The sequence below is a fragment of the Alligator mississippiensis genome, chromosome 11 (genome assembly GCF_030867095.1).
Source record: "Alligator mississippiensis isolate rAllMis1 chromosome 11, rAllMis1, whole genome shotgun sequence".
Taxonomy (NCBI): domain Eukaryota; kingdom Metazoa; phylum Chordata; order Crocodylia; family Alligatoridae; genus Alligator; species Alligator mississippiensis.
The window spans coordinates 48,238,371-48,258,789 of NC_081834.1; the positions used below are offsets into that span (position 1 = coordinate 48,238,371).

Sequence of the window (20,419 nt, forward strand, 5' to 3'; positions counted from 1 at the left end):
TACTCCAACGCAATACTCCAACATGTTTTAGGGTATGTGTCATATCCAAATCCATGTTCCCTAGTGCAGACTTGCAGCGACTGAATAAAAGCATTTCACAAGTGCTGCAAGAATTGTGGCTCCTTATCTCACTGTTCAAGTGTGCCCAAAGAGTGAAAAGGCATCCACCCAACAGAGACGATCTGAGCAGGGTGTGGGGCCCCGGGCAAATCAGTGTGTGCAGGGACACACTCCCAGACTCAAGGAAGTCAGGGGCAGATTCGGCAGTGGGGGGGTGCTGAGCAGCCGAACATGAAGGCAGCAGCAGTACAAAATCACTGTGCCGCTCCACCCGGCTCCGCGAGACCCACAAAGCATGGGGAATGGGATGATTGTCCTAATTCATCCCCACCAGGGACGGCCCTCCCGCCCAAAACACATTAATTCCAGCAAAACACTGCTACAGTGGTTGCTACTCACTGTAGACTTGTACCAAGATCAGGCCAGTACTGAGAGGTTCAACCAGAACCAGGAAGGGCACAGAAATCCCCGTAGGCCCCTACCCATGACCCCTACTGTGGCCAGATGATCTTTCTCTGTCGTGCGCAATGCACCAGGCATCCTCAAGCCCTTGTCAATTCTTTTGGAGAGTCCATGTATTACTGTTCAGGGAAACAAGAGCTTGCTCTGTGAGGCCTGCTCCAGTCAGATTTCATTGAAGGTGTGCTAAGCCATTGTCCCATTGTGGTTAATCATCTCTCTGGTGGCAAGGCAGTGGCTGCTGTGCTTGAAGGAGACCAACACAGCTTTCAAACCAGGAGGGCAAACTGTGGTGGACTGCCTGTGCAAAAAAGCATAAGTCCCATTTCTGTTTCTTGCTCCTAAGTGATGGCCAGACAGTTTCATAAGTACAATAATTTGTGCTTAGGCACTGCTACATGCAGCTACACTTGCCCTGTGTTTCCCTTCTAGGCTCAGGCTTGCTCATGCTCATGCACGATGGCTGCATAAAAATCCATGGGTGACAGAATCACCTGGGCATGTGCTTAATAGCATGTAGCTCCAGAGATGTAAGTCCTCCTTTTCCTTCATTTTTCCTCACATATGTATGTTGGATGGACAATCTCAGCCCAGCACAGGAGGAAATAGAATCTGAACTTTGTGTCTGTTCCAAAAATTGCCATAATCTAAGTAGAAGGATACTCCTTTGGCACGTCAAGGTGAAATAGGATTTAGCTCTAAGTATCCTGGTGAGGTCGCAGCTTGCCTTGACTTTGGTCCCTGCTCCCAACCCCTTTTCCTGCACCTCTGTTCTCTGAGCCTGGTTTCTGACATTTGATTTCTTCCTGATTATGGCTCAGCTCCTGACTATGGACTACTCCTGAGCCAGCCCTATCTCTCAGCTTCTGATTCTAGCCCCTAATGCTGGCCTATTCCTGAGCTACTGATTATGGTCCCTGGCCACGTCCCTAATCATGAAGGCAGACTACCCATGTCCTAGACACCGACATCTAGTAGAGAGAGAAGGACACTAGATTAATCAATGCTTGAACGTGTCAGAAACTTCACAAAAGTCACATAAAGATACTCTGGGATCCAGAAAGCATGAACACTCAAAAAGGCAAAGACATGAGTAGGCTGATGTAGAACAAAGAGGAGAAGAACATTTAATTAAAGTTCATAATGGTTTCAATAAATCATGTGGCCTGACCAGTACAGTGGTTATGCAGCACTATATGGCCTGCTTGAGCCCTGAAGGATGTGGACATGGGTGGATGCAGGAATATGAAAAGAGGGTTGTGAGAGCTTCCACTTGTGTCCCCTGCCCGCACCAAGGAGGGAAGCCAGGACAGCAGTTGTGGCGGGTGACTTTTTGAAGTCTGTGAATCAGGGAAACTCCTCCCTTCACCTCTAAGCACCTTCTCCCTTCCAGTGCAGGTGCCCCAGTCCTCTCCCATGCTCTCCAACAGGAGTTGCCTAGGTGTTGTCTTTGGGTGGAAGAAGGACTGACTTGTCCACTGCCCCCACTGTCCACAGCTGATCCAGGGGCAGGGGAGCCCCAGGGCTGCTCCTGATCTGCTCCAGGCAGGGGCAAGGAGAAGTGACAGCCTGAGGTGCCAGGCTCAGCTGGGGACAATGGGAATGGGGGGTGGATCCCCCATCCCAGCACCTGCTTCCAGACTGCAAGGGACACTTGGGAGGTGGGCAGGGAGCAAGGGCACCTGGAAGCCTGTTGCCACTGCTGTCTCCAGCTGACCCGGAGCAGGCCAGTGGGTGATCCCCGCCTTCCAGGCACTCCTGCTCCCTATCCAGCCCTTGGGTGTCCCAGTTGGTGGAGAGGGGTGAAGCCATGTCACAGGCAGTCATTGCAGTGAACCAGCAGCAAGGGGTGGGCTGTCTGCCATCTTGCTGGCAGCCCTTCACGCTGGCATCCTCCTCCCCTCTTTCCCCTTAATGGGCTGCATGGCTGGTCTGCGGCACAATGAGGACTGCTGGCTTTCTTTGGGCAGCCACTATTTTATTTTCAGTAAGTATTTTTTTTTAATTTTGCATTGAGTTTTCCAAAAAATGTGGAGCCCATTTTTAAACATGGAGCCCTCCCAAACTTGTGGTTTCTGTGAAAAGTGTGCGATCGTGAATTCGGTAGGTCCCTGCTCATGAGGTCTAGTCAACCCCACAAATGCACTAGGTTGTCTAATGTACATGCTCGGTCTGTGCCTTGCCTAGCTATCCTTAGTTACTCAGATGCACAGGGCTATCTGTCCAGGAAGAGAATTCCCCTGGGCATGTAAATACCCCAAATGCCATGTAGGTGACCAAAAAATGACCACTTAGATGGCAGAAGAGTACTGAATGTCAGACCCCGGAATTCCCCTTCCTCTAGAATGGTGCCCTGGCACCTTGGGGTGGTGCAAGATCCTCTGAAAGTGCCTCGAGATTGGAGGAGATAAGTGAAGCGTGAGGAGATAAGAAGATAAGCACAGGCTCAGGCATTATCCCCCAAACCCACTGCCTGGTATCCCTGCAAGGAAGTGAGTGCTGTAAGGTATTAATTTGTTTTTTGAAACTGAGTACCTCTCAATTCACAAAAGTTAAGGAGGGCACCCCAAATCCAGTGAGGGGGGTTGCCTCGAGTCCAAAAAGGTTGTGCACTACTGTACTAGACAATCAAAATTGTGAAAAGCTGCACATTCTGTTTTAGATTGAAAACATTCAATTTTGACATTTCCAACATGGAAAAAGAAAATAAAACTCTTACAATTCATATAAAGAAGACTATAAAATATCTTCTTTGATCATTTTAAAAATACTTGGTTCTGTTTCCTTACCCACCTCAGGCAGAGCATGCCAAGATATTCTCCCAAAGAGAAGATTGCAGAGTTGTCAAGTAACTGAAGCAAAAGTGCAACAATTAATGACTTGGGACAAAATTCCCCAAAGCCTGGGGAAGTTTTCATCTGCTTAAATACTAAACTTATTCCTATTGAGTAATGTAATGTCTCTAAGTTTGACCTAGCTTTTTATAAGATTGCATTTCATTAAATAAGTCCTCCTCCCCTTATATTAGGAAATTTATTCAAGTAGCTCCAGAAACAAGTACGAGAGTCAGAGTTACACTGTACTTTCTTCAACAGAAAGGTTTTTTATTTAATATGGATTTTGTAGTTTTTGTTTTTCAGTCTTCTCTAGAAATACACCACTCATATATCCAGACTAAAGATGTGAATCATTATTATATCATTTTACTTTACAAACTTCAGTGGAATTAATTCCTGAAAGACTATTAAGCCAGCGTCCTGTGTTAGAAAAATACTGTTGACTCACACTAAAGCAATGTAATTGTTTAATTTTTAATTCCTTTAAAAAGTATTGTTTTTAAAGTAATGTTGGCCAAAAGAATTTGATATGGATTGCTCATTTATATACTACTGCAACTTCTTCTGAGCTGATAACTATTTATGTCTTATGGAAGGCCATATGCCAATGTGATGGGAAAATAAAGCATTTTACAAATGTAAGAGAAGACAGGAGAATGGAGCTGCAAGATTTTTGTTCTGAGAAATTCTTTATAAATAAAGGACAATATTTTTCACTGGACATCAAACTTGTTTCTTTTTAAGAATGACTGAAGGATCGGATAAAGCAAATAAGGGTAAGTAATTATTTTAGACAAGTTAAGGCACTGGAATATAGGTTTTCCTGAATTACACAAAACCTTTGTTGTATTTTAATTTCTGCATATAGTAATTACAGAGGATGAGTCACATGAATGTTTCTCAACACAGATTTCAGCTGCTATATTTAATAAAAGTTAAACATAGATGTAATTACTACTTATTATTTCACCTAGCGCTACTACTAAGAAAACATATTTTATTTCATTTCGATTTTTTAAACTGACACGTTATTAGGTGATAATAATATTGTGGAAAAGATGCAGATAATATAACTGATTATGTGGTCCTTGTAATGATAATGAAAGCAGACTCTTCTTGTTGGCATGTCTAAATATGTTGATGCATTTCAGATGAATTGAAGAGGAAAAGGAAATTCTTGTTTTCAAGGGGTAAAATCCTGGCTCTATTGAAGTCCGTTAGAAAATTCCCATTCGTCTCCATCTCTCCAGAATTATAGACATATATGAAATCCTGGATAGATCGAGTTGAATGAAAATTGTGTCATTATAATATAGTTTTCTTCACATTCATAATATCTGTTAATGAATTTTAAAATGTCTAGCGTCTTTGAAGCCCATCCAGCAGAAGGGATGGTTTGTTTAACGTCCCCCACAGCCCCGTGTCCCACAACCAGCCTGGGATCCCTGCTCCAACAACGGAGAAACGAGGGTCCCACTCTTCCAAGACCTCACCTGTTTTCTACCTATGCAGTTTATGAGCCAAATCCTTGTTGACTTTCTGTGCCTCCATGCAGCTGCAGAGGTATTTAGCTGCAGAGAGCAATTAGCAGTTCAAAGAGTTTGCCTTCTAGTCCTAAATCCCCTTCCCGAGATTCAAGGCTGCATTTGTCTATTGGGGTCAGTGTCTCCGTATCTCCCCCAGGGCTCTTTCAGAGACAGCAGACACTGAAGAGGTGGTTTGCTTGGCTGGCAGGCGGCTGTACGCAGCAGAGCCAGCCACCCTCCTCCTGCGGTTACAGAGAAGCCAGTGTGATTGCACGACTCTCTATGGAGTGAGAAGAGGCAGTTTCTCTGTGGCTCCAATACTTTACGTTCCTCCTTCTCTGGACACAGTTTCTGCCGGCATTGTACCGGTAGCACTCCAATGGGACCTCTCACAGGGTATCTTGCACTGTCACGTGGTCAGCTATTAGAAATGTTCTGAATTAATATATTAAATTGTGAGGAAAATGGCAGTGAAATATGCCCCCCCCACCCCCCCGCGAAAAAATCATTGATGTTAATTGAAATATTAATTGATGCTTTTACTAAAAATGTTAGGGAACTATTATTTTGTAGTTATAATGATTTAATAGTGTTTTAATGCAATCAAGATGTTTTTTCAGAAACCTTTAGCAAAATGAAAAAAGGCAAAAATAATATCCAAATTTCACATTTTTTCATGAAAAGACCTTTCCATCTTTAACTTGCTTCTGTCAAATGTTTTATTTCTATTTCTTTTTCTTCTTCTATATCCCTAAATTTGATATTATTCTGTTACCTACTATTTTCTATGTATTAGCTTTTAAAGTAAAACAACTATAAATTATGGAAATTATTAAAATAGGGCCAAATGTTCTATTAAAAAAAAATCCAAGCTCCTCCACTCATGGCTCTGGACTCTGTGCAGATGATAGGATGTGGGAGCACATCTCGAGAGCTTAGAACTTATTTAGAAAATGGTGAGGTGTTGGGGAAAGAGACGTTTTCTTACCACTCCTGTGTGCAGTGATGGAGCTGTCCTCTCAGGCTACTCCTCCTCCTTCTAGTGATAGTGATGGTAAAAAGTAATGGTTTTGTGGCACATTAAGTTTAGTACCTGTAATAACAGATACCAGCTCAATGTACAGCAGCCAGTACTCCTGCGCTGCAGTACCAGCTCATGCCTTTTTAGTGATACTAATGCACACTAGACTAATGCTACAGCACGTTAGAATGGTTTGCTGCCATGACACACTAATGTGCGGTTGAATTTGTCTACTGTGCATTTGGCATCTCGTCCTCTCAAATTACAACTCCTTCTTCTAGTGATAGTGATGATGACAATTACTGTAATTGTGTCTGCTGAAATAGAAAAATGACTAACCTGGGCCTCTTATTCATTGTGGAAGTATCTGGTTTCTATGGCTATTCCATGAGATTATAGATTACCTGTTTTCCCTTTCACTTCAGTCTGACTGATGTGTAACCAGGGAGTTTCCTATTAGTAGCACATGGAGGGAGCAAGAAATTACACATCCTGAATCAGGGCTGTTTGCTCAGCGCGTTCTGAGTGCTACGCTGCCACAGTGAGGGTGCAACCAGCACCTCAGTAAACTGGACAAAACGCGGCCGTGGAATCTCCACACCTGTAACACAGAGATATCAAAGGTAAAACCACTGCAAATCCACCTATAGATAGGCTCGCAGCATGATGGCCGGAGGGGGAGCTCATTTAAACTACATATTACTTAAAAAAGCTCTTGCATAACGCAAATTACAAGGATATAAGCCAGTTTTTCTCATCAGCCATCATGTCTGGCATTTCTTTCACAGGAGGGGCAACCCAGTGACTGCCGCAGATCCCACTAGCGCTACCCAGTAGAAAGTGTGTGCATATCCCACAAAGCCTTGCTCTATCCCACCACTTCAGGCCCAGCCACATGAAGAGGCAATGGAGACACACAATACAACTTCACCAACAGAATTTGTTCTGCTGGGACTCCTGCACCACACCAAAGCTCACACTTTCGTCCTTGCCATCATTTTGCTTGCCTTGGTTACTGCCATGTCTGGGAATACTCTCCTCCTAGTACTAATCCAGGTGGATTCCTCCCTTCACACCCCCATGTACTTCTTCCTCAGTCAACTGGCCTTCATGGACATCTGTCAGGCCCTGATTGTAGTCCCCAAAATGGCAGCAGACTTCCTGACCCCAGGCAATCCCACTTCTCCAGCTGGCTGTGGGGCTCAGATTTTCCTCTCACTGACGATGGGTGGAGCTGAGTGTCTCCTTCTGGCAGTCATGGCTTACGACAGGTATGTAGTTATTTGCAAACCCTTGCAATACCCTGTCCTGCTGAACAGGAGAGTCTGCCTGGGGCTGGCAGCTGGGGTCTGGGTTGGGGCAGCTGCAGATGCTTTGATCCATTCAGTTCACACCATGGACCTGCCCTACTGTGGTTCCAAATATATCGACCAATTTGTTTGTGAAATCCGATCCCTGCTGAAACTGTCCTGCTCTGACACCTCCCAGTACGAGACTCTGCTGTATGTGACTGGCATTGTGCTGCTCCTCATCCCTTCTTCCATCATACTAGCGTCCTACCCTCGCATCCTCTCCATGGTCCTGAGGATGAAGTCAACCAAAGGACAGCAGAAAGCTCTGGCCACTTGCTCCTCGCACCTGACTGTGGTGGGCATGTTTTATGAGGCTGCCATCGTCATGTACATGAGACCCAACGCCTCTGACTCACCTGAACAAGACAGGATGTCCCCTGTGTTTTGTACCATTGTCACCCCAGTGCTGAATCCACTCATCTACAGCCTGAGGAACAGGGATGTCTTGGGAGCCCTAAGAAAGCTGGTTGGGAAATACAGAGTCCTTCAGCAAAATTGACAGGACTTGGTACTAGATGGTGTCAAAGTTGACAAAGCTGCCGGCAGGTTTTGGGGAACATTTCCTAGGTGACTCCATTGTAAGAAACAGCTTCCAGCAGTCGGTGATTCCTTCAGGGTCTCTCCCCCGGCAGCTCCCCGCACAGAGTTGCTTCCCTTCGGCCCGGTCTCCCTCGCTTCCTCAGCGCCGCCGGCTCTCCCTGCTGTCTTGCTGCCGGAGTCAGTCTTGTCCGGTTTCCTGTGTCCCCTTTTGCCTGCCGCGCGTCTCCTTTTATCCTGGGGTTTTGGCTGACTCCCCTCCCCTCCTGTGGCCCTCTTTGCAATACAGGAGGGGCCATTTTACTTCTCTGGGGCTCTTCTCTCTCCTCGCACTGACCCGGGCCACGGGCTGGACTGTACCTGCCCCTCTTCTAGCCCCCAATTTCCGGCCTGTTTCTGAGTGACTGGTTCTGGTCCCTGGCCACAGCCCTAAATGTGAAGGCTGACTGCCCGTGTCCCGGGTACTGAGATCTCGTAAAGGCGGATGAGCATTAGTGTATTCAAGGCCTGAATGTGTCACACACGTCACAAAAGCACATTAAATTACCCTGTGACCCAGAAAGCATGAGCACTCAAAAGGGTGGAGACATGTATGGGCTGATGGACAAAAACGTGGAGAACAAAAAACTAGTTAATGTTCATTATCATTTCATGTAATCATGTGGCCTTGTAGATGAAGCTTTGTTTAAATGCTGCCCCAGATGCTGTGTGAAATGGTAGCGTTTACACAGAGATTTTCCAAAGCACTGAGAGGAGCCAAGCACTCAATCCTCAGTGAAAGGCACCTACCTTTTATTTCTGCTTTTTCAAACTTCTACCCTAGATCCGGGGCTCTCAAACTGTCTTAGACTCAAGGTCTCCCTGTTCAGCTCAAAGCAAACCTCGGAAAGTGCCAGCTCTTAGCTTTCACTTAGCTTTCACACTTTGGGATAATGGACAAAATACACAGCAATTTTTCAGTTGCAAAGGACTCAGACGAACCACAACAGGTCAGGGTGATGTTTAACACTATCAGACTCCACCCAGGGAATTTGTGCCTGAAAGTGTTTTTAACTAATTCACATCGTTATAGAAATCGTGTTGTCTCTCAGTAAAAGAATGACAGCTTAACTAGAGCCATTTTGTTGTTTTATTATTTTAAAAATAATGGAGGCAAAAAGGTTTACATGGTTTGGTCATATTTAGTTTTCAGATGCAGAGACTGAAAGGGGACTTAATAGCAGCCTTCAACTACCTGAAAGGGGGTTGGAAAGAGTCTGTAGCTGGGCTGTTCTCAGTGGTGGGAGATGACAGAACAAGGAGCAATGGTCTCACGTTGCAATAAGGGAAATACAGGTCAGATATCAAGAAGACTTTTCTCAGGAGGAGGGTAGGAAAACACGGGAAGAGGTTACCCAGATTGGTGGTGGAAGCGCCATCCTTGGAGGTTTTCATGATCTGGCTGGACAAAGCCTTGGCTGGGATGATCTTACTGGGGATGGTCCTGCTCTGAGCAGGGGGTTGCACTAGATGACCTTCTGGGGTCCCTTACAAACCCTAATTTTCCAGGCATCTATGAGCATTTGTACACACCACAAGATTTCCTGTTTACACTGCCACAACTGTGTTTGTGTTTGCAAGAACAGGATTTCCCACTGCTTTAAAAGGTTTTTTTGGCACATTAAAGTAAAACTGCTCGGACATGTTTTAGTTTGTGATGCCGCTGATTACATCACCTTATCTATGGATTTGTGGCATGTTAAAACAAAGTGTAATGAGCCTCTTATCCACCTGATGGTGCTGTGGCTTTTTTTTCAGTTCACCCCTTTGTCTACCAGATGGTACTTTGCATTGGTGAGACACGGCAGCCCCATCCCAGGGTGGCGGGGGGCGGGCATGCCACAAACCTCTCCTCTTTCCTCCAGCCTGCGCTGGTGCCAGACACATGCCACCGCCTGCAGGAGAAGGAGCCACCACGCTCCAGCCCAGTCAGGACGGGGACAGCTGGGGCCCCTCTGGCAGGGCTGGGGGACAGGAGGCTGCAGGTCAGGAGTGAAGGGCAGCAGCAGGGCTGGGGGGGCTGTGGCTTGGCATTGAGGGGCAACAGGATAGGTTGAGGCACCGGCGTGCTGCTGCCCTCCTCTGTGTGACAGGACTGCAGTTCCCAGCGTCCCCCGGCTGTCCAGGCATGGTACAGTTTCCATGGGGACCCCCGACCCACCCACGGACACTGTCTTGTCTCGGGGACTCCAGGTGCATGGTGTCCTCTCTCCATCCAGGCTGAGTTTCTTCCAAGGGGAGAATTTTTTAACACTCGTGTGAGTGTGTCTTACCAATCACTCAGGTGCAATAAAACGGCATGTTACCCTGTCTGTCTGCCTGCCTTCTTGTTTTTGTGGAGGAATGAAAATGCCTGTCTCTGGGTGGGGCAGGGTGGAGAAAACCCATACCTCTGCCATACTTTCTCATTTTTCTGCACAGCAGGGAGAGCGTGGCCCCTCGCTGGCTGCTCCAGTGCTTGCACCAGGAAGTTGTCCTCAATGCTTTCCAAAATCTTCCTGGCTCACCCGGGCACTGCTGTGTTGCCCTCCTGGCAGATGTCAGCATGATTGAAGTCCCCCATGACAGGCAGGGACTGTGCTGGGGAAACTTGTGCTAGCTGTTTGGAGAAAGCCTCATCCCCCACTGCCTCCTGGTGGTGGTCTGTAGCACCCCCACTATCACATCACACGTGTTGCTCACAACCAAAGGAAGACACATAACCATAGTCTACAGAGCCACATTTACATGAGGATCCATGTGCACTTAACCCCTGATCTGAAGTCAGGTCGTGCACAGCTCCTCGTACCTTATCTCAGATATGTTGCAAAGTCTCACAAACAGCTTCCTACTCATGTCTCTGCAGGACCTGCAGCTGCTTGTGCATGGGAGAGGCCACATTTGCCAGCCAGAGTGCGGCCCTAGGGTCATGGTTGCTGACAGCCATGGCCCTGAGGATGCACTGGCTCCACCAAAGGTGGACCCAGGACTGCATCATCCTTCAGGACTGGCTGGTGATGGGATTGGAGGACCGGCTAATGGACACACAGGCCTGGCAGATGGAGGATGTTGCCTGCAAGGGCGTGCAGGACTGGCATGAGGAGGTGTGGGACTGGGCATACTGGGCAGTCTGGGTGCAGCTCCTGGCCCTGGAGTGCTAGTGGGGGGAAGCCTTGCAGGAGCACACTGCAGGCCTGCCCAGGGCAGAGCAGGCCACAGACAACCACTGGGTGCTGAATACTGTCCAGACCCTAGTGGTGGCCCTCATGCTAACCAGTGTCCACACCCTGACCCTAGCCCCACCTGCCCCCTGGCAACTGCCTGCTCCCAGAAGCAGGTGCCCCCATGCACCTAGGTGGACGTCCTGTGCTGCCTCCAGAAACCAGGAGCCCCCGGCCTGGCTCGTATCTTGGGTCCTGTGCCACCTGGCCCCCTCCAACCTGGGCCTAGGCCCACTGTTCAGCCCCAGACAGATCCAGAGCTGTCAGCAGTGGCGCCAAGACCAGACACTAGCCCTACTGACCCTGGGCACCAGCTGGTAGAGGGGAAGCCACTGGATGATGTACTGGGAGAGCACTGGATACCATCGCATCTGGGTAAACCCAGCGTGCACTGGACTCACTGCAGCGTACGCACCTGCAGGGGAACAGCCAAAGACCAGGGTGCTGGCTGACTGTGCCCGGGCTCTGCCCCATAGGTGCCTGCACCCTATAATCCCCAACCCCAGGACAGCACATAAACATCTTCAAAAGACAACTGGATGCACACCTTGCTGGGGTTGTCTCAGTCCAGCAGTCTTTCCCGCCTACCAGCAGGTGGGCTGGACCTGTTTGATCTCATGAGATCCCTTTCAGCTTCTAACTTCTAGGTATCTCTCAAGCTGGGAAAGGGTTTAAGTACGTTGTTGCTCAGACCCAAGGAGAAATGTGTTGCAGGGAGAGAATTCTTTTTCCTTTTTTGGGATGGGAGGTAGGGAAGAAGGCAGGAGGCAGCACAGGAAACCATGAAAAAATCTCACCCCACCCTCTTTTTAAATTTACTTAAGAAGAATTTCAGATGCATGTGAACTGTGTGAATAAAGAAAGGAAAGCTGCGGCAGTCTGGTTGAAAGTCCCCGGTACAGGGCCTGACACAGGCTGGTTAGTGCCCCATGCCCTGTTGTGCCATCACATTGCTGTGGAGACTGGTGGGAGAGAAAAAGGCATTGTCAAGTATTTTTTCCTCATACCTCAGTTGGTATCGACTCAGAGAGTGAAAAGTGATAAGGTTTCCTAGAGTTCCCAGTTTTATTATTGTATTATTAGTGGTTAGGATTTATATTGTTAATGTTAGTTAGGACTTTAGGATTGATAGGAATTAGCATTTCAGAAATTCTTAGTATCCCCATTGATAGAGTATCCCCTAGTTGATACGGGTAGTGTTAGGAATAGAGCAAAAATGGAGCGATGACAAGGATCTCGGCGAGTGCATGGAAGTGGCTTGCTCGGCCTTCTCCTTCCTTTCTGCTGCTCTTGGTCGCAAAGGCTTTCAGACGAGCTCTCTCTTACCTGGAGCAGATTTCTGATTGTCTGGGTTTGTGCATGTTTGCGAGAACATGGCGTTTCTTGCAACCTCTTGGTGTTTAATATGAGATCCCTCACACCCAATCAGCAACCCGCCCCCCCGCTGCAAGTTGCCATGGCAGCAAGAATGAGGGAGTTAACCCCCACCTGCTGGCGGTCAGCTGACCAGAAGAGGCGGGGCCTGGGACATATATAAACCCCAGGGCTGGGAGCAGGGAGGCAGTTGTCTACTAGCAGCCAAGGGGGAAGGAGCTCTCCTAGAGGGAGCTAAGAGAAGGGGCCTGACTGCCCGTTCTGCTTCTGGGGATATTAAGGGACTTTAGGAGCTCCCCACATACCTTGGCCTCCAAGGCCTGTAGTGCTGGGGAAGAGGGCGCTTTTGAAGGGACAGAGTAATCCCTTTGCTGCTTGAGTTATGTTGTAGCGTAGGGGCTTGCTTTTTTTATTTCTGTTCGTAATGCCGGTGGATTGGGCTGAGGCTATTGGGGAAGGAGGAGGCCTCGCTGGGGGCCAAATACAGTGTGGGGATTGCAGTGCCAGTGTGGGCGCAGTGAGAAAAGAGGGCTGAGGAGAGCCCAGTGCACAGGGGCGCAGAGAGAGACAGGGCTGCGGAGAGCCCAGCGCCGAGGGGCGCAGTGAGAAAAGAGGGCTGAGGAGAGCCCAGCGCCGAGGGGCGCAGAGAGAGACAGGGCTGCGGAGAGCCCAGCGCCGAGGGGCGCAGTGAGAAAAGAGGGCTGAGGAGAGCCCAGCGCCGAGGGGCATGGAGAGAGACAGGGCTGCGGAGAGCCCAGCGCCGAGGGGCGCAGAGAGGGACAGGGCTGCGGAGAGCCCAGCACCGAGGGGCGCAAAGAGAGACAGGGCTGCGGAGAGCCCAGCACCGAGGGGCGCAGAGAGAGACAGGGCTGCGGAGAGCCCAGTGACAATCCGAGGCCAAGTGAAACCAAGGCCTCGGAGGGACGCTGTAGGAATATGATCTGCGAGGCTTGGGGCATGGTAAAGTGATGGTTTGGAGCCATGCATCTAGCCCATAAGGCTGAGGGTGTCCCGAGACATCCATGTTGAAGCGGGACCCAAAACAGGTATGAGAACGCCAGGATTCAGTGGGGTCCATCAGGCCCATGTCCAAACAAACTTGGGGGCAGCTTCCCTATTCAAAATTAGTACCAACAAGACGTGGCAGATGAGAAAGGGGTGCCTGTCGAGCTGAACTGGCACAGTTGAGAAGCCCTAGGTTTATCATGGCCATCCTTGGGGACCCCATCCTGTGACAGGTTCCCCATAGACTGCAAAGAAGTAAGTCATCTCTGCCTGGGGAGCCTGGGCCCCAGAGCGCCTTCTCTCTATCATCTCTTTTCTTCCTCCAGTTCCCGCAGCTCCAGGGCCGTGGCCACAGGGAAGAGCAGCCAATAGCACTAACACCACCTGGAAGCCATCAAACTGCTCCCGCTGGGTCTGGGTCTCTCAATAGACCCTTAAGGAAAGGTTGTGTCAGACCTGTTTGTGTTCAGTGATAGAAACAATGTGGTCACAACAGAAAAGCAGTCCTGTTTTTGCAGGGTGACCTACCTAGAGGACACATAAAAAGCTTTGTTTTGGCAGGGATGGCCTACCCCAGAGTTTAGTAATCCTTGGATGCATGCCAGGACATGGCATGAAAGCCATTTTACTTGGCACAAGATGGAGGAGCCTGTGGTGCATTGCCAACCCTCTGGCTTTACTTGATATGTGGAATGAGCTGTCTGCACTTATCAGAGGATCAGCGCAGACTCTTGCCGAAGTCACTGCTTTTGTGCTGCTCCAGAGCCCAGAGATTCAGTGTAGCCACCATCCATCACTCTATTTTCCCTTTGCCAAGATGTGTGATGCAGGAGAAAGTGGGAGGTGGGAAATGGTGGTGCAACCTTTGGCCCTCTCTCCTCACCAAGCACAATCCCAAGGGGAGCCAGTCCAACAGAGATTTAAATCCAAGAGGGGAGCCCACCCTGGCCAAGCTTGCTTCCAGCCCTTGCTTTCCCTCCCCAGAATGGGACTTCTTCCTTGTCTCTCCCCGCTATGAGAGCAGAAGCACTTTGCACCAGGATTTGGCCCCTTCTGATTCCCACTCCTATTTCCCTTGCTAGAGCAGGGCTTGGACACCAGTTCCCAGCTGCATTACCACCCAGCAACCACACACCAGGCATGGCCCAGGCATGTTTGATTTTAAACCTTTGACTTCCCCATGATGTAACCATTTTTTTTTAAACTCTGGAATTACCCACGACAAGAGAAATGCTGAGCTGGTTTTACACTGGAGAGAAGATGTATCCCTGAGGGCTGTCTGTCTAGTGGACTCTGGGGCTGTGATCTGGGCATTTCACTTCCAAGTCCTGCTTACAGTTTGGGTAAAGCCAGCAGTGACCAGAAATATCTTGCACATGGGGCATGCCTGGAGGCCAGCGTGGAATGGAGATGGGGAAATGGGGTCTCAGTGTTGGCCCTGGTGAACATATGCCTCCTACTTCAAGATCAGCAACCATATGGGGAGAGTCCTGGCCTCTCAGCACAGAGAAGACTGGTGTGCAGCCTCTGGGGACATGGTTTTCATTGAAATCCTGTCCAGAATCAGAGATAAACCTGACTGTGATGGCCAACGTGGTAGGTCCCAGGGAGCAGACACCTGGCACAACCTTCCCTGTGACGAGGGTACAGTCCTTAGAAGGGTCATTTAGGAGATTGGCCTAATTTAGCTGTGTGACTTCACTTCTGTCCTTCTCTGGCTCTGGAGCAGAACTGCCAGACCAGCCCCACAGCTGTTAGGCATCCACAGCTGCAGCTGGAGGCACTGGAGCTGCAGATGCGCAGATACACTGAGGAGAAACTGTGCTTGGCTAATGCTGATGTTCCCAAACTGCAGTCCACAGGCCGTTTGTGAGGCACTAACTGTGTCTATACACCGCCCCAACTGTCTCACACTCTTCTGCCACACCTTGATGTCTTACTTGTTGAAAAAATATATTGTGGGGAGTGTGCCTCATACCTTTGGCCTCGGGTTGAGGCCTAAGAACATGGTTCCAGCATCCCATGTCCGTCTCCAGCCTCTGATCTTAATAGACCCCCACCCCGATCTTAATAGCACCTGGTGGGTCAATGGATCTTGTAGTTAGGGCTGGTGAGGATCTAGATTGCCCTGGGGACCTAGATTTCCACTCAAAGACAATTATGAGTATCCGCAGCTTTTTCTCTGCCTTTATTAAGCTGCCAATGGAGGTAGTGAATTAAAGTCAAGAGTTATCATCACTCATCGTAACATTGAAGCAAAGAAATCATACACCAAGGGGCCGGTGTTTTTGTCTTTTCCCGGTTCAACATCAGAAGCATTTTGCACCAGGATGTGGCTCCTTCTTGTTCTCACTCCTACTCCAGTTGCTGGGGAAGGACTCAGACAAAGTCCTAGCTCCATCCTCCAGGGCAACCAAGCACCCTGCATGCCCCAGGGTTGTTTGATTTCAAAACTTTGAGTAAGTTCCCCCTGATGTCATCCTCTTCATTGAAACTCTGGAGCTACGCATGTAATGAGAGAAATGTTCAGCTTGTGTTACATTGCAGAGAAGTTCTCTCCCTGGGGGCGGCTGCCTGGTGGGCCCTGGGGCAGTGATCTGGGCATATCACTTAGGCCCCAGCTTAGTTTGGGGAAGGCAAGTAGTGACCTGCAACATCTTCCACATGCCTGGAAGTGAACGCAGAATGACCTGGGGAGGGGAGATGGGGTCTCAGTGCATTCCCTGGTGAGCATACGCCTGCTGCTCCCAGATCAGCAACTGTATGAGAAACGTCCAGGTCTCAGAGCACAGAGATGAATGACCTGCTCCTGGAGGCTCTTGTCGGGTAATGGGGCAACAGTTGATGCTATTCATCCCTCCAGCTGTAGACAGACAGGAGCTTGAGGAGGGAAGGTTGGGGACCAAGCCCCTCTGCTCTGCTGCAGTCAGGATAGGGCCAGGACACAGGATGTGATGTTTCCTATGCTCCCATGCCCTCCACACCCAGCTTCCAGTTGGTGCTGCACAGTCGTGGCAATGCCCAACCCTGCTTTATCATACTGCCACATCATCCTTTCCCCTCCCTAGCCAAAGAAAGGAGTGACATGAACCCAGAGCTTCACTCTGAGGATTATGGCCTTTTTCCTCTTGCTTTCAACCCCTCCTATGCAACTTGCTGCAATCCAGGACAGCTCTGGGCAGTGCAGGCCTGCTGGGGAGGGGGAGGAACAGCCCCAGCTTCCCTCCACGGTTGAGCTGTAAACTCCTGACACTTGACATGGTCCTTCTCTTCCTGCACCCAGCAAAGGTAACTCTGGTTTTGTCCCAGGTGGGGATCTTGGCTCCAGCCTTGCCATTAACACAATGAACAGGAGAAGGAACATGGTTCAACTTCCCGATTCCCCGTCCACTTCCAGTGTCCTCTGGGGAGTCCACCGCCCCAACTGGGTGCTCCTGTGTTGGGACCATATTGTTTCTGTCCCTGAACACAAACAGGTCTGTCCCAACCTTTTCTCAAGGGTGTGCTGAGATCTCATGAGGCTGCAACATGTCCTCCTTCACCCACCCCCTCCTGATATCCGTTGTACCCGTTTGCACCCCTGTGTCCTCCTTTCCGTGTTGTACCAACCAAGGTCACCAAGGACATCCTGAGTCCAACTAATTTTTAAATTCTTTATTAAAATTTGGGGTCCAACTATATGGGAGGTAATTTCGGCCTGGGGAATAGTGAAGGCCTGGCATGGGAGTGTGGGTCCCTTCAACTCTTGTCCCTGCAAAAAAGGGAAGAACAGGGGAAATGTTAGGAAAACGCTGAGGCTGCCTGGGGTCTGGGCACAAATATCTCATTTGTGGTCTCTGTGGTGCCCATGCTGGCTGCTCACTGAGGTGGTCTGGGCTGAGCAGGACGCTGCCTGACTTCAGCTGTCCCTCCCTGCTAGTGCTGGGGATGCTCCCACATCCCACAGCTGTTTCAGGCTTTTTTAAGCTGTTCAGAAAGGCTGTGGTCTCCCAGCACAATAGCACAGAGCCTCCTCCCTGTCCTGCACAGCTTTGTCACCCTCACCCTGACGGACCCAAACAGCTCATCCTCTCGGGTCCAAGCAGAGCCTCGGTCCCAGACAAGACCCTCTCTGGGGAACCTGCTTGGGGTGGAGGATATTGGGGGGCTCCATGGGATCTGTAAGAGGGATGAGTGGGTTGAAGGAAGATGTGCCAGAGGCCATAGAGGAGGTGTGCGTGAGAGGGTCCCTGGCAGGGAGAGGACTCAAGGCCCAAAGCTGCTCAGCTCCCTGCTGTCAGAGCCAGCCCCAATGACGCCCTCCCTGGCTCTGTGTGGGCAGATATTGATGTCCAGACAACTCCCACATGGGATTATGAACAAGACCTTCACCTTCCTCCTCCTCTTACCCAAGCCTCAGCCCGAACCATAGGAGCCGCTTCTCCTCCTCCTCCCACTCCTGCTCCCGGTCCAGAAAATACTGCTCCACCTGCTGCTCCTTCTCGATCCAGAACTGGAGGTTCAATGGGAAGCAGGAGGGAACAAAGGAGGAGTCAGCGCAGACAGCAGTAAGCGACCCCACAGGACACATCCCCACAGACAGGCCAGCCAGGGCTCTCAGGTGCCATCCATAGTGCTGCCAAAGACTCTCATACAGCCTGTGCCTTGGTTTCCCCATCTCCACAAGAAGACCATGGGCACATGGCTGAAAATGCTCAGGCCATGCCACACTCATCTGGTTGGTGCTGCCGGGCGCCAAACGTCTGTCCATTGCCCTTGTCCAGCATTGCAGGGGGGGAGCTGGTCCTGTACCTGGCAGGAGGGGCCCTCATGCTTTCAGGAGGGGTTAGCGGGATTAGCTTCTTTTGCCGTCTGCCCCGGACCTGGAGCTCTGGGAGCTGGAGGAAGGGAAGAGAGGACTGGCAGAAGGCACTCTTGCCCAGTCTCCCCGGGTGGGGATGTCCTACTCTTTTGCAGTTTATGGGAAAGCAGTAGGGGAACTTTCCCTATTTAGTGGGGAACACCATGGTCCTGAAGTCCTAGGTCCTGCCAAAGACTAGTATAGTTCCTGCTCCCCACGGGAAAGCTCTGCTCGTTCTATGGCCAGGTCCTTTGAGAGGTAATATTGTAGGCCCTGAAGCTACTGAAATCTTCAGCAGCAGGAACTGAAGGGAAAAGGTGAGGGTGAGGATGAGGACATGGGAGGCAATGTTTATATAATTATTTGGGCCCGTATTGTTCAGAAATCCCACCTGGTTCTGCAGAAGATCGGGTGAAGGAGCCGTGCAAAGGTGTTTGGTCAGATCTGATAGGAATGAACCACCATTAGCATGTCTAGAGGACGGCCAGATGGCACCAACCTTGGGCAAAAGTTGCACTCTCCAGCTCTCACCAACACCTTGCTCAGGGTACTACATTTCTCATCACGCCTCTGCAAGACAGGCAGTCACTCCTGCAGGTTGGCAGAAGCCCAAACATGAGATTTAAATGTGATTCCATTGCAAGAGCCCAAAATACAGACCAGAACCATAGGGGTCTACACTAAACACATGGAGAAGCAGCAGGAAAAAGGAAGACAGCAACACACTAGAAGACAGTCAGAAGAGACTTACAAATTGCATAGTAAGAGGTTGCAAGGAACCCCGAGCACATGAGAAGGGAGAAACTAGACAATGTCCTACTTTGGAAAGCCGCAGGTTAGAGACAGATCCAGCGTGCAAGATTTCCCAACCGAGAGCAAGAGAAACGAAGGAGAAGCCCTAGAAAGCCACTTACACGCGCTGGGCGGGATCCTGGTCTTCTCTCCATTCTTGGTTTTTTTTTCCTGGAATCAGTCCTTATAAACTATGGGGTATCTTATCACTAGGGGATATTATATAATTTCTCAAAAACTAATTCCTACTAATTCTAAGATAACTCTACTGACTATACAATACTAAGCTACACACTATATAAACTAACTAATATTAACCTAAGAAATAAGCTGCTAACAATATAAATCCTAATCACTAATCCTAGAAATAGAGGGACAACAATAAACAACACCTGGGAAACCTAGTCAAACTAACCACTTGCTCTCGGGGGATACCAGCAGAGGTGGGGGAAGAAATACTTGAAGCTGCCTTTTTCCCTCTCACATCACAAGTCTCCCTGGTGACAAGATGGCCCGTGTCATAAAGGAGCATGTGACGTAAAGCAACCTATGTCAGGCCCTGTACCTGGGGTTTCCAACCAGGCTGCCTCGGATATCCATTTTTCTTTCAAGTGTACACATGCATCTTTATTTCTTTCTGTGTAAATAAAAAAAAGACAGCGGGGCAGGGGGAAGGGATATTCCTCCGGTTCCTGTGCCTCCTCTTCCCATCTTCCCCATGCCCATCCCTGCAAAAGGAGAAAAAATATTTTCCTGAAAGACACTGTGCCTTGCCATCTGATCAATAGTTTATTTAAATCCTTCCCCATGACTTGGGAAAAAGTGATGCTTTGTCATGAAATCCCATTTCCTAAGCTCCTGCGCAGGATCAGGAATCAAAACATGTCTGATTTTCCCTGTGCACCCCTAGAGAACAGGGTGTCAGAGATTTTCCTTTGAATGTCTAGGTTTTCTGTGGCTGGATTCCCTCTTTTTGCCTTTACATTTGATTTCATGGCTGTAACAAAACAAAAAAAAAGTTGTTGGTCAACAAAGTCCTTGCAAGGATCCTGTGCTCTAAAACACTGATGTTAAACTCATCTGGACAGCTAGTTTTCCCAGGTCCAGTCCATGGCTTGCTAGGGGCTCTCCTTCATTTCTGCTGATCTTGGTTGGAAAGTCTTGCACACTGCTTCTCTCTCCCCTGGAGCGGTTTTCCACAGCAGGACAGTGTGTGTGTCTGTGCACGCTCTCCCATCTCGTGCTTGGTGTGCCTTGCTATCTCTTGCTGCTGTGAGTCTCTTCTGGCTGTCTTTTAGCCTTGTGTTTTCTATTTCTTTTTTCCTGCTGCTTCTCCATCTGTTTAGTGTAGGCCTGAATTCTCCTGGTAAGTAACTT

At 49.2% G+C, this 20,419-nt stretch overlaps 1 protein-coding gene across 1 annotated transcript; it reads left to right on the plus strand.

Moving 5' to 3' along the window:
• Positions 1-6,809: 6,809 nt before the first annotated feature.
• LOC132244038 (olfactory receptor 2T33-like) lies at positions 6,810-7,754 on the plus strand. The gene has a single exon (XM_059714963.1). The coding sequence runs from the start codon at positions 6,810-6,812 to the stop codon at positions 7,752-7,754; it is 945 nt and encodes a 314-aa protein (XP_059570946.1).
• Positions 7,755-20,419: the final 12,665 nt, after the last annotated feature.

Bases quoted from the DNA above. Each gene is read 5' to 3' on its own strand.
- LOC132244038 (XM_059714963.1), top strand. From the start codon at position 6,810: ATGGAGACACACAATACAACTTCACCAACAGAATTTGTTCTGCTGGGA.